Source organism: Anarrhichthys ocellatus, unplaced genomic scaffold (assembly GCF_004355925.1).
Source record: "Anarrhichthys ocellatus isolate YVR2014 unplaced genomic scaffold, GSC_Weel_1.0 scaffold39, whole genome shotgun sequence".
Classification (NCBI taxonomy): domain Eukaryota; kingdom Metazoa; phylum Chordata; class Actinopteri; order Perciformes; family Anarhichadidae; genus Anarrhichthys; species Anarrhichthys ocellatus.
The window spans coordinates 2,721,737-2,735,217 of NW_022280069.1; the positions used below are offsets into that span (position 1 = coordinate 2,721,737).

General features: G+C 42.7%; 1 protein-coding gene across 14 annotated transcripts in view; it reads left to right on the forward strand.

Moving 5' to 3' along the window:
* cspg5a (chondroitin sulfate proteoglycan 5a) overlaps positions 1-13,481 on the forward strand; it is a 47,387-nt gene that overhangs the window by 9,002 nt on the left and 24,904 nt on the right. For all 14 annotated transcript variants that reach the window (XM_031867265.1, XM_031867267.1, XM_031867266.1 and 11 more), the window contains exon 2: positions 7,167-8,160. In XM_031867265.1, coding sequence (XP_031723125.1) covers positions 7,167-8,160 — 994 coding nt within the window. The remainder of the gene's footprint in view (positions 1-7,166; positions 8,161-13,481) is intronic.

Here is a 13,481-nt window from a genome sequence, read left to right on the forward strand (position 1 = left end):
GTGTGTGTGTGTGTGTGTGTGTGTGTGTGTGTGTGTGTGTGTGTGTGAAATACTTCTTACACGGCAAATATTTGGGTAAAATTTGAAGATTCTTTTATTTGCACAAGTTTTACCTCTGAAGTCACTGATTATTTGGCACAATCAGATGTTTTGTTGTTTATTAATTTGCACAAAAACAACACTAAATATATAAAAAAAAAGAGAGTTAGTGAGATTAAAAACCACAAAGGGGCTTAAACATATATCTCATCCAGAAATAAAGAATTGAGCAACAACTTTGCAGTTTGGCACCTTTAATTATAACTGATATGATATTGAAGACTGGCACCAATTAGCCTTTTTTTCTTGGCTAAATGAGTATGTTGCAACTTCCTCTTTAAATACTTGCCAACTGTCAAATGTTGCACCTTCTAAACCGATGTGAAGCCATGAGCGTCACTCAACTTTTAGTTGAACACCACAGCTAGAAAAATGTGAGCTTACACTGTATTATAGTCCATATTCAGGTTCATCACAATCAGGTTCTTCTTTACAGCCAATCAGAGTCCGTGGGTGGTGTTTGTGCCCCCCCCTCCCCAAACTGATTTGGGTTAAACAAAAGGCGAGGCCTGAGGGTCGGCGGCCCGCCAGCGCAGGCTAACAGCACTTGGCCTCGAGGCGCCAACAACCCCCAAATAATCAGTCTGACACACACACACACACACACACACACACTCACAAGAAGACAAGCCAAACTCTTCTCATAATGACCATCCACACCCCCCTTACTAGAGAAGCTGGAGGCCACCCCAATTACCAGTGGGTGATACTGGCAGAGAGACAACACACACACACACACACACACACACACACACACACACAAACAAATATAAACAGATATGCAGTTTGAGGAATCATCTTATGTAATACTGTTTGATTATCTCATGTTCAGTGGGAGGAATACAAACAAGGACTCTTTTATTCCATCAGTTTTGTCTCATGGGCTCGACCGGACCCCGACCCCGCCAGCTGACGTCTAGTCTGCCAGGTCTGGGGTTCTAACGGGGTACAGGACTCGTTGGTTTTGCTCGGCCTGCACTTTGAATGCCCTTAAAAACAATCTGTTTTACTCTTTTATTGAGTCCCAGATTGTTATTTTGTTTAAAATGAAGCGGCAACGAAGTTGATCTTTCCACTGCACGGTTCAGCTCTGCTCCAATCGACTCACTTTATGGTATCAGAACTTTTCTCGATTTGTTTTCCAGCGCGGATAGTACCGCCTCAATAAAGTCTTAGCTGATCGCCAAAGCAACAAACAATCTTTTGTGACATTGTGGTCAGTTATGACGAGCAGAACATGAATTAAAGCATGTGAGGACTCACTTTCATAACACACGAGACCTTGAATTTGTTTATAACACCTCTGTGTGCTATAATTTCCAAAACACAAGGGCTGATTTTACAGTAGCAGTATTATTATACCACGAGTATTATTACATTATTGTGTACCATTGAGATGCAGAATTTACTTTCTCGAGCCGCCATGCTGCTCCTAAACCAGCTGTCCGTCAGAATGTTTCTTCTCGTTAATCCAATTAAGCTAACGAGGCCGTGAAAGGTAGACAACTCGGCTTAATTGGAGCTCCGTCCAGAGATGCACAGTGAGGATGCTGGCAGACTGACACCACTGTGGTCTCCTCCAGCAGACCACCTGAGTTCTGATGTGTGAATGTGTGTAGCTGCCTGTGTGTGTAAAATATATGTTTGTTTTACAAGACATCTTGCTTTTTATTTCCTTTATTAATAATCATAGAAATGTGGAGTCACTGTAATTTGCGCGACAGCGATGACATAATTAACGGCACAAGAGAGAATGACCGGAGTGGTGTGCAAAAGTATTTTTTTTTTCCCACTTTTGCAGATGAGCTCAAAATATAGTCGTCTATGTGATGAATGATTTCAGACACAACCCATCTCTCTCTCCTCCATCCTTCACTTTGTCACATCCTCCATCAGTTTTTCCTTTCTGGCTTTTTCTCTGTTTTGTCTCTCTTGTCACGACGAGTCCCGTCTCCCTGTTGCCTCGTTACCATGCGTCCTCATCACCACTTGTCATTCTCTCTTGTTGTGCGGCAGCCATTACCGTCTGTCTTCCAGTCCCTGCAGTTTGTAGGCTACTTATCAGGCTTGTTGCAGCAGGAGGAAGAGGTATTTGTGTTGAAAGCTGACCGGTTTCCCCGGGAGATTCACGCAAACACAGCGCTCACACGGACAAACTGTCCCCTAATGAGTGTGTCGCTGTCAAGTGTGTGTCGATGTGAAAACACAAGCGAGAGACAAAGCCAGTGAAGGCGAGTGTGATCGTTTTGCTTAAGAGAGAGGTCTGAAATCCTGATTTCCTGGTGAGCGTCAAGCATTCGGTGTGTAAAATGCTTATGTGTGGTTATAGTGAAGCCGGTTATTTATATGTGTGTGTGTGTGTGTGAGCGTGGGGTTTTTGCATATTATCCCGGGCCGCTCAGCTGATGTGTTAAACAGCAGTGGATTGTGGGACTGCCGGAAGGATTAGCCCCAGAACGACCCCCGGCTTCAAAGACGCAGCAAAACAAAGCTGAGGCCTTACACCTGTCAAGCGCCTCGTGGCTAAAGTGACAGCCTCACGCGTAATGATGATGTTTGTTTTTTTATGAAACCATAACATGCATACATTCATAAGGAATATCCATTAATCAGTGTGAAGTCAGGAACGATTTGTCATGGCAGGCTTCATCAGCACTGTGCTGCTTTATATTCGCACAATTCAAGTATACGATCCTCTTCACTGGCAGGAGCAGCAGCCACTGGTAGAAAAAAAAAAGGCTTGCTCAAGGGCACTTTGACGTTAGATGTTGATGCAAACCGCAGCGGAAGTATTTCATTATATACAATGAGTTATCGCACTCAAACGCAGTACTAATTTCTTTAAAATGGAGAAATAGAAGCTGAGCCAAGATCTGTGCAGACGAGGTCTATATCTGTTTATTTCAGTAGTTTGAGTTTTGCACAGGCCACAGCTGCTTCTGCTGACGCTTAATCTTGAGCTTCTGGGATCGTTTTGTTGCGGTGAACATCAGGTAATCATGTGAGAATCAAAGATGGAGGGTTCGTTCTTTTCAACCAGTTTCCAGCAATCACAGAAATCCTCGTCTCTTACTCCCCTCTTCACTTATTTCTGTTTAATAACGGCATTAAAAGTCAACAATGTATCCATCAAAGAAGAAGCAAAGAGGTCAATTTGCCCTCCCTGTATTACTCTCAATATGAAGAAGACTTTTAACTCCGTTGTTCTTTCCGGCTACGATACAACTCAAAGAATTCCTTGTGGACGAACTGACTCCCTCATTCTATTCAATTAACGCCTCAATTCAACTCAAAAAATCGGTGAACATGTGTGAAATTGTTTCTTAAGTTTTATAATCTCAGCAGATCTATGCAGTCGTGCAGAAGGGTTTCGGGAAATTGTCCTCTTCTTCGACTTAAGAAAATGTTGTGATGCCAGAAATATGGATGGTTATTAACAATTAATGAGTTAAAGCTCAGTCAACATTAAAAGGACTAATTGGCTAAAAATGTCTTCCTCTTTTAAGATTAACAACTGACGATGATGAAGGGCTGCAATCCATTTGCAAAAATAACATGTTGCAACCCACGGATCCATTGAATCCATGTTCATATCACCGTCTCTACATACGTGGATTATCAGCGTTATAGTGTTTTAAACGCTCGTAGCTCTCTTTTGCCGTTTCGAAACTACATTCTCGATTACATTTAATAGGTTTAGGCATAAAAACTACTTGGGTTAGGTTTAGTAAAAGATCATGTTTTGGGTTCGAATAAGCACGTAACTTTTGGTTTAACACTGAATACCGGTCTCCTAGGTGAAGGTCCCATGTTTGACCCGTCCATCCACCCCGACCTCCTCTCTTTACGGACTTATGCAGACTTTCATCTCACATATTTGTGATATTTCAAATATAAACATTATTCAGCAGAAAATACATTCCCTTGAAACGTAATTGGCCGTGCAGTTTTGTGGTTTGGGTATGGAATTTTGTGTTTTTCAAGATTTCTTTTATTGGGCTGCTAAGCCCATTAAGACATTGGATACATTGGGCTTTACAAGTACCGATTTGACTTAAAGGGTTAAAAGGTACGTGATCTGTGGACCATCGTCACTAACCGTATAGAAGAGATTGTGTAAAAGTTGCTCAGTGCTGGTTTCCTGTTCATCCTGCTGCGGTTTAATAAGTGATGAAGTTATTAGCTTGTTGGCTCGTTGGCACCTTGTTTGCTTCCAAATCAGACATCTCATCATGAAAGTCATAAAACTTAGGTGAGGTCATAATACATGATGAACTACCGGCTGTGTACATGGAGCCTCGCTGAGTATTGAGGAGACATTTAGAGATGGACAGATTAAAATCCCAGAGGGTCGGGTCAGAGCTTATCTCCAGTCAGCAAAGATCCTCACAGATATCCTCACATATGCCATTTGGTGGAGGCTGTTTACCAAAGCTCCTTACTTATACGACCACAACCACACACACTTATTCACCGTGGGGGATCACGGGGGGGGGATTGAACCCCCAACCCCTAAAACCCTAAAACATGAGTGTATGTTGTCTGAGGTACGATGTATGAATGTGAACCCTTTTCTTTAGCGTAGACGACATCGATGAGGCCACTGACTCAATATTTAAGTGTGTTATTTTATTATTTTATCATTTAAGATAAGTTGATAAGATTTCTCTCCAAATAAATGCACCTTTGTACTAAATGCATCCTGGGAAACTCAGTAGTATTGTAAACAGAGGCCTGATATGGAGCCACTTTCATGTTGGCGATGCACAGCCTGGTCTGGCAGTGCCCCTCGCCGTCTTTATACCGACGCACGAGGCACGCTTTAACGTCCGTATGAGACACACCAGGCTTTACACTAACTCCAATGTCAACCCGTGTGCTTCGTTATTAGACGCTCAGAGCAACGAACGCATGAATTAGGAGCGAGAAAATCTGCTAAGGGCGGGAGGGGGACGAGGTGGACGGGTCAAACCAACACAGGACCGGCGTTCGTGTACCGCATGAATTCAAAAGTTGAGTTGGCCGACGAGGTTCTGTGACGCTGTGCCACTGAGTCACATGACGTTACATCGGTAGCTTAAGTTACGCAACAGTCGTTCTTATTTTAAACTAGACCATGTGTCTAGACCAAGTGTTCCAACGTTAACCAGGCTCAGAAAAAACAGTTATGGCTTTCATGATGAACAGTCTCGTCTCCGTCATCTTCACATATTTAAAGCTGTCATACAATCGTCGAGACGCTGTCTTGTCTGCGTCTCCTTAAGACCCCCCCCCTCTACAGGGCACCCCCAAAATCTCCCAAATCCCTCCCTCTCCAACCCCATAATCCATAATCCCGGCTCCTCGCCATTCAAGTACATTAGTGTATTATTGCTTTAATCCAAAGGAGGAGCGGCCGTAGAGCAACTCTTTGCATGACTCAACGAGGCACTCTCGGGTGAAGTAATCGACCGGAGGATAAGTGTACGGCCAATCACGTCTCGTTTTAATTTGTTTCCCCCAGTCGGGTTCACTGCCAGACTCCTTGAGCCCACTTTGTCTGTCACATAATGCAGGGAGACTTGTGATGTCATCGTGTGGCAGTGGACCACTGGTGTTTTGAAGAGGTTGGAAAGTCTTTGGAAACTGAATCAGTTGCTGATTCTATGTGTAAATGTTTGTGTTTCAGATCCAAAAGATGCTGCATCCAACAGCTCTGTGTATTTTGCAGCTATTCTCAGGAAATATTTGCAAATATTCCATTTGAAATGACATTTATTTAGCTCCTGTGATCAGATTTAAGGCCAACATTTGTATTAGTGAATAAATGTTATTTCTTTATTTCTGGGAACTGACAGCGAGCCTTACAGAAAAGGATGGTTGCTGTTTCCACCGCTCCGTCTCCAGCCGATTTATTTCCAACCCGTCGATTGTTGAATTTTTCACAGTTACAGTTGCTGCATCTTCTGATGTCATGGTTTGTGCAGGATCAGCGTTTTTTGTTTTTTTTTTCCTACTGCTGGCTGCACAGAGGGACATTTTTTTTTACAGCTAAAGCTGTGCAGCAGTTTTATTTGTCATACACATGTTTTTAGATTCAGTGTGACTTACACTTACACAATAATATCATTACCTCAGATGTCTAATGTCTAATCATTGAGAAAAGACGCTCTAAATCCAATATTTTACTGAGAATCATCCAAGTCTTCATAAGTAACAATATAATCCACTGATGGTTGTCCGTACATCCATGGGTATGTTACAAAAATGAACCGCTAATAGCTAATTCGGAATACTTTTATTGGCATATTAGGCTTGAATTAAGGCTGAAGTTGAATGCATGGCAAAATAACACTTCCTGTTTTCACCTCCAAAGCCCCCACATTATGTGAACAGGATTATCCCCCAAATAGAAGTAAAACAAAGAGTAATAACATAAGTGACAAAGTGTCAGACTTTGAATCGCATTTCCAAATTTATATTAATCATCTATGGTGCCCATTAAGGACATAAAAAAGCTGCATTCACTCAAAGTCACAAGTTCAGTAAAAGTCACAAAACTCATGTTTTTGTTTTATTTCACGGATATTTTACACATTTTCATGGGTATTTTTTGTATCAATTGTATTGATGCAATCTCTCAGAGTGAGTCTTTGACCATGTTGATGCTTTAAATCAAACCAGCTGCTTTCTAACTGTCTCCCTAATGAGCCCTGCTCTCCGGCAACCGGAGTCCATTTGAGACCAAGAGGTTTTTCCCCGAGCTGATCGATACAAACTGCGGTCTGTTTTTCCAAGTGAAACCATTTTGCACCTCATTAAATTTGCTGAAATTCTCTCACCGCTGTGTTTCTGTATACTGAGAGGAAAAACATCTTTTGTGTTTTGGTTCATAGTGGCTCTCATGCATCTGCACACAGGATCTCACAAATAGAGATAGATTTATATTTTAAGATGTGGGATAGATTTATATTTTAAGATGTGCAATAAATTACTATTATCTGTTTCCTTCGAAACCTTTAAAACAAACTCAGAACACTTTCTCAGCTGCTATATTTTTACTAAGACACTTTGTTTTGTGTTTGTAGGAACCGTTGTCGGGACCAATGCCACTGAGCCGGACAGTGCGGCCAATGACACCGCCCTGCTTGGCGAGGAGGAGGGGCCTGTCAAGGTCAACGAGGTCATCGCCACGGTAACCATGATGAGCAGCTCGGCCAGTCCTGCCACTGTGACCCCGGGGGCGGACCGGATCCCCCCCGCCGGCGAGGAGGAAGAGCAGAGCAGCGGCATGTTCGGCGAGACAATGGTTCCCGCGTTGGAGGAAGTGGGCGTGGCTGCCCCGCCCCAGCTAAGCCCTGACTCGGCTGAGATGGAGCACCTGCTGCCCAGCAACCCACGCGGACAGGACGTCCTGGAGAGCGTGGAGGAGGAGGAGGAGGAAGAGGAGGAGCGTCTGCCGCACACCGACCCGCCTTGGATCCACGCCAAGGACACAGCCGTGTTTAACATGGACCGCATCTTCACCACCTCCACCGCTCAGCCCTCAGCCCCCACCAACCCCACTAACCCCGACGTCCTCCATGTGGACTTCTTCGACCCCTCATCTCGTGGGCGTGGCCTTGACCTGGCCCCGCCCTCTCCTTCATCACTGGCCCATGAGCTGCAGGGCGGCGACGCGACCTCCTGGGCGATGCCGGACAACTACGACTACCTCACACCCTACGAGGACGGCGTGTCCCCCACCGCTGACGAGTACACCTACAGCACCACGACCGACGCCTTCGAGAGCGACGAAGACCTCCGGCTCTCCGCTGGGTCTCGACCCAAGCCCCGGGTCCCAGGGTCTGGCTCTTTCATCCCCGGGGCGGCGCTTCCCGGCGCTGGAGCTCCAGCACCGAACATCCCTGTGGCGGCTCCTCCTGCGGCCTCACCGGTGGACGGGTCGGACGGGATGGGTGGATGCCGTGTGGGGTACCAGATGATGAACGGAAGTTGCCGCTCGCCCTGCGACATGCTGCCCAACTACTGCTTCAACGGGGGGCAGTGTTACCTGCTGGAGGGCATGGGAGTCTTCTGCAGGTATGATGCAACAAAAACACTGAGAATATACTGCACAGTGCAATCACAAAGAAAGTTACTACCACTCAGCAATACACAGGACATAACTTTGCAAGTCCTCCAAGTTACACTTATCTATCTAAATCTGATTAAATGATAAAAACAATACTCCTTATTACTTCAGAGCTCGCCCCATAATCATCCGATTTAGACATTGTCGTCCATATCAAAGTAAACCAGGTAAATAATTGTATGATTCAAGGATAGTTTATTGTCATTGTGCAACACAGGGAACAAAAAGCAGTTGTATTCCATTTGCAACACAAGAAAAACATGACAAACAGAACAAAACAAAAACAGTTTTTTGAATCCGCATCAAAAGGAATCTGAACAAAAACAGACACTAGATAATATGGCTGACATCTTAACTTAAAAAATTTGACATCAGGAAAACATCGGCCATCAGCTTTGACTATGTTTGAGCACCAAGTATCACGGTGCTTGATACATGGTGTTGCTTGCATCAATCTAGCATCTTAGTCAGCGTGACTTTTCATTGGGCAGATTCACCAAAATGTAAAATTAAAGATAGATGGGCTAAAAAATGTATACCTGTAGCTCACAGCTAACCTACTAACTCCATGGCATGGCTACACTAACTGTTTGCATCACCCAAAGCATGATGGGAACTGTAGGACCAAAACTCCATGCGACTCTAAGACATATTAAACCAACATGGATGAAAAAGTGACACAGTTAATTGAAAATATATTTTTAGGGGATGGTTTTTACGCTACTAATACAACTGACACTCTCATCTCTACATTCTCATATCAACAGTCTCACAGCTGTTTTTAAAATAGTCCTGAAATGCAGTACATTGATTTAATGTAAAATGAGCAAAGTCTACTATTCAAAGGGTTAATTAAGAAAAAGCCAAAGAAAAACTTTGCTATTCTTGTAAACTTAACAAAACATTTTAAAACCAAAGCTTTGCAGCTGCGTTAGACTTCATCAGGGTCATTCATTTGCATGTATAATCAATGATAATTATATTCTGCAGCATCCACAACGGGTTCCGTTATGCAAAATAAAATGTTGTGTCATGTGAAACTGTAGATTTATAGAGTTGTTCTAGTGTTCTGCTCCGCTGCTCAGCAACATGTGGAAAAGCTCAAGTGCAGCACAGAAACCAGTGTGTTATTGCTGTTTTTTAACAAGAGAGTTTTATGAGGAAATGTTCTTCTGCCAGGCTGTATGCTGAGATTCGGTTGTGCTTCGTTCGATTTGGTTTTCCTTTTGTCATGCAAATTGTACACAAACGCACATTATAGTAAGAGCAAACGCATGAACGGAGCACAACACTCATTACTGTGTGAACTGACTTCCAGGCATTAGCCACAAACTGCAGTGACGACATTCCTCAATACCCGATCCAATGGGGTCGCCGCGGTGCAGAATCTAGGTGGAGGTCAGGAGTCAAACGGATTAAGAGAATCATTTCGGAGTAGTTCCAGCTCAATTCGAGTCCTCTTGCGATGCAACTGAAAGTCAACAATCACAACGCATCTGCGGATCAAAACGTCCCGATCTGTGATGAGACTTAAAAAAGAGACAACGTCACAGCAGCACGCCGGGTTCCAGATTAGAGCTGCTGCAGATGGGGGGGGGAGGGGGGTGCCTCGTCCGATAGCTTTCATGATTTATAATGCTGTATTATCGCGGAACTGATGCGGTTTATGATGTTTATTTAAGAGAATGCGATGGGATCAATATTAAACCTGCATTTTAGAAGCTGCAGTCTGCAGTCACTCCCTGGACTCTTGTTCCTTCAAAAGTCAACACCGTTAAAACAGCCAGCTATGGTCAATGGTGCCGAGTCACAAAAGAAAAAGAAATGCGGATTTATGTCACCCTCGTGAGTGAATCCAGAGATAGTTGGGACTTCCTCAACTAAAGAAATTCTTAATTGTGTCCTTAGTGGTCGTTCACATGTCCCTTTTTTTTTTTTTTTTTTGCGCATTTCTTGCGAGAACGACGCCGTCGCTGTTCGTGGAAGTTCCCCAGCGCCGAAGTCCAAAATGACAGCTAAGTGGACTAATCTACTAAGAGGGAAGCCCTAATAGATGGATTGACAATGCAGCAGCATTTTGTCGTTATCAATGTGGGTTAAAGCTTTTACAAACTGCTGTAGGTGACGTGTCAATGATGCTGCTTGGAGTTTCTAACTCCCGTCATAATTGGAGACATGCAGATGATGTAACATCACCTTGAGATACTTTCGTCAGCATTACAATGAGGTGGAGATGGTGGTAAACGCTGAAAACATCAGCTCTAAAGGAAAAAAAAAAGAAACCATTATTCAAGTGGCGTGAAGATTTATTCACTAACATGGTTGAGAGAAAGTGGCAGCAGAAAAAAGCATGTTTTCAAGAGCAATTTTATCAAAAAACCCACCTGGAGTACAGAGATTACACTGATGAGATCTGACAATGTCAAATCTGAGGCGCATTTTTTTTGTGCATGTTTCAATCACATAAACGCAGGTTTCACATTTCGAAACGGTAAAGATTTTTACATACTACATACCCCCATAATCATGAAACGGATGAACCCACCAATCAGTGAGGAGAGACTTCCAATTAGCGAACAGCTGCACAGATTAACATGTAAATGTATGCGCAGTGGCGATCGGCCTCCTGACTGGAGATGATGGAGGAAATATCACCCCGCCAACAACTACACACACACCGACACACACGCGCGCACACACACACACACACACGCATATCTCAGTCTAAACTAAAACAAAGAGTCTGAGCCGCTGAATTGTTCACATATCATTCATAGTCTGATTTATACTACATTTTATCACTAAAACATGGCAGAAAATAGCTTTTTTATGGTTGTTGACCGTATTTTCTGATTTATGAATTGACACGACGAGATATCCAAAATTCACTTCATTGAATCTAATATGTCATCAAAATGAAACAATGATTTAGACCCTGGCTTTATCCAAACTTCAGATTTCTGTTCCGAAAATTCATGCAAACCAGCACTTATTGATAATTTATAATTTATAATTATTATTTCATAAGATCATTTGCACATTCAAACTCTAACATTTTGGAAAACTTGTAATACAAAGAATAATTGTCTTAATGTCAGTAAATAGCTGGGGAAGTTATAAGGTGATATCTGTTGGTTAAAATGTTTACCCTATTCACCTGTAGTGTGTCCTCTTGAAAAAGGGATCTTTCAATAATCATATGTTTTTATAAATATCTAGATTTACCAGTGACTGAGCAGGAAGCAGCAAAATAATCTTCCCTTTTCTGTTTCCAAACATCAGATTACAAGTGTTTTATTGACTTAGAGGGAAATGGAGCGATGCTCACACAGCAATGTTGGGAGAAAATAAAAACAATCTTGCTAAGCGGACAACATGATCCAGATATTTAGGGCAGATTTTGGGCCTCGGTCAGCAGATCGTAACAGTGATGAAGCTCCTGAGAGTGAATCATGAGGGCTGGAGAGAGAGAGAGAGAGAGAGAGAGAGAGAGAGAGAGAGAGAGAGAGACTGAGAGGCGTATTATTGCCGGGCAAAAACTGCAATATGGGTCAATGGGGCGTTGGCACAGATGAGCACCAATATGTTCCTCTGTGTGTGTGTGTTCGTGTGTGTGTGTGTGTGTGTGTGTGTGTGTTTAGGCATGATTGTGTGTCTGATTGCACATGTGACAGCTCCCGTGTGTGTGTGTGTGTTGTGTGAAACTGTGAGTTCACACGTGCGTGTGCGCTGTATATCTGTGTGCGTGCAGCTGAACTGGAGCAGCTTCATACACCAGGCCAATTCAATTACCGCGGGATGAATGTTGGGACCTTTTGGCCCTCTGCAGTAAAACACATGACCCCTTTGGAGCGCTGTTTACTGACCTCAGACCAGCCTGTCGTTTCTCTTTTCTTGCAGGCAGAAATATGCACCTGCGGGGGCCGGGGGGGGGGGGGGGGGGGGGATCCATGTAACCCGGCTGCGTGTTAGCGATTCCCTGCCTCGACACCTAAATGCATCCGTTAGAGTTGAAAATGTTCAAGAAATGTGTGTTTGTGCTGAAGTGAAAGGACTCAGTGAAGGTCGAGTTAACGCTTTATAATAAGCATCATTAATAAACTCATAAGTCAACTACAATGAAATAATAATTAATAATGTTTATTCTTGCACACATTATAACGTTTTATATACTAGACTAAGTATTTGTTAATGATTAGTAAATCTTTAAGAAATCGTTTGTAAAACATCTATAGATGGACCAGATGTGTGTGACACTTTGTTAGTGGTCAATATTTGGTTTGTAAATTGTCGATAAACATCTGGATGGCTTTTATAAAGTTGCACCTGATGATTATAATACTTTGTTAAATGTTTAATAGATACTTTGTAAAGCATCTAAAACAATGTACAGATAGATAGTCAATACTTTGTCCATGGTTAATAATTAATAAATACTAAATAAAGTATATGAAATGTTATAAAGTGTGCAACAATAAACTGCTGATGCACTTGCATGCATTGAGTCTTTTCAAAACAAACTTCCGTCTTCACAGGAAACCGCTTGCTCAGGTTTAGGCAACAAAACGACTTATTTAGGTTTAGTTTAGATTGTGGCAGAGAAGTTACAAGAGAAATAAATCAACGTTGTGACTTCCGGTTACACGAACGATGCATCTCCTGGACGAAAGTCTGGTATTTTATCCACCCTCACGCAGAGTTTGTTGCTATTTGTACTTCGTTGTTCGTTCTAGTTGATTTTGTGGGATATATACAAATTACCGTGCATTACTTTTAGGTAATGAGACTGAATCAGAATGTAATCGTTATCATCTCTTATCAGCCATGATGCAATATATAGTTTATTAACCAATTATTTCATATTACACAGAGTAATGATAAGACAACATCAATTAAAGCATTACTAATAATAAGTAAACATGATTAATTATCATTTCAATACTAATAAGATCAACGTTTATTGTTGTTGTTTATTATAAAGTCTCACCGATGTCTATCATTTTGACTTCCAGAGACAAAGAACACCGTTGTGACTGCTTTTATTTTGTGGTATTTTATTTTGTACTTCAGTCAGTCCTTGCGATCACACTGATGCATTTTTTCTGAAGCTATCTGCGGCATCTCCGGGTCTGACTCCCCTGTCCCTCTGACTAATGGGGTCTGACAGCGTTGACGTCGTAAATCGCTTCCTCCTCTGGAGCTGCAGGACCGAGGACCATATTCTGAGAAAAACAGGGGGGGGGGGGGGAACAAGGGTGTTTGAAAGGAG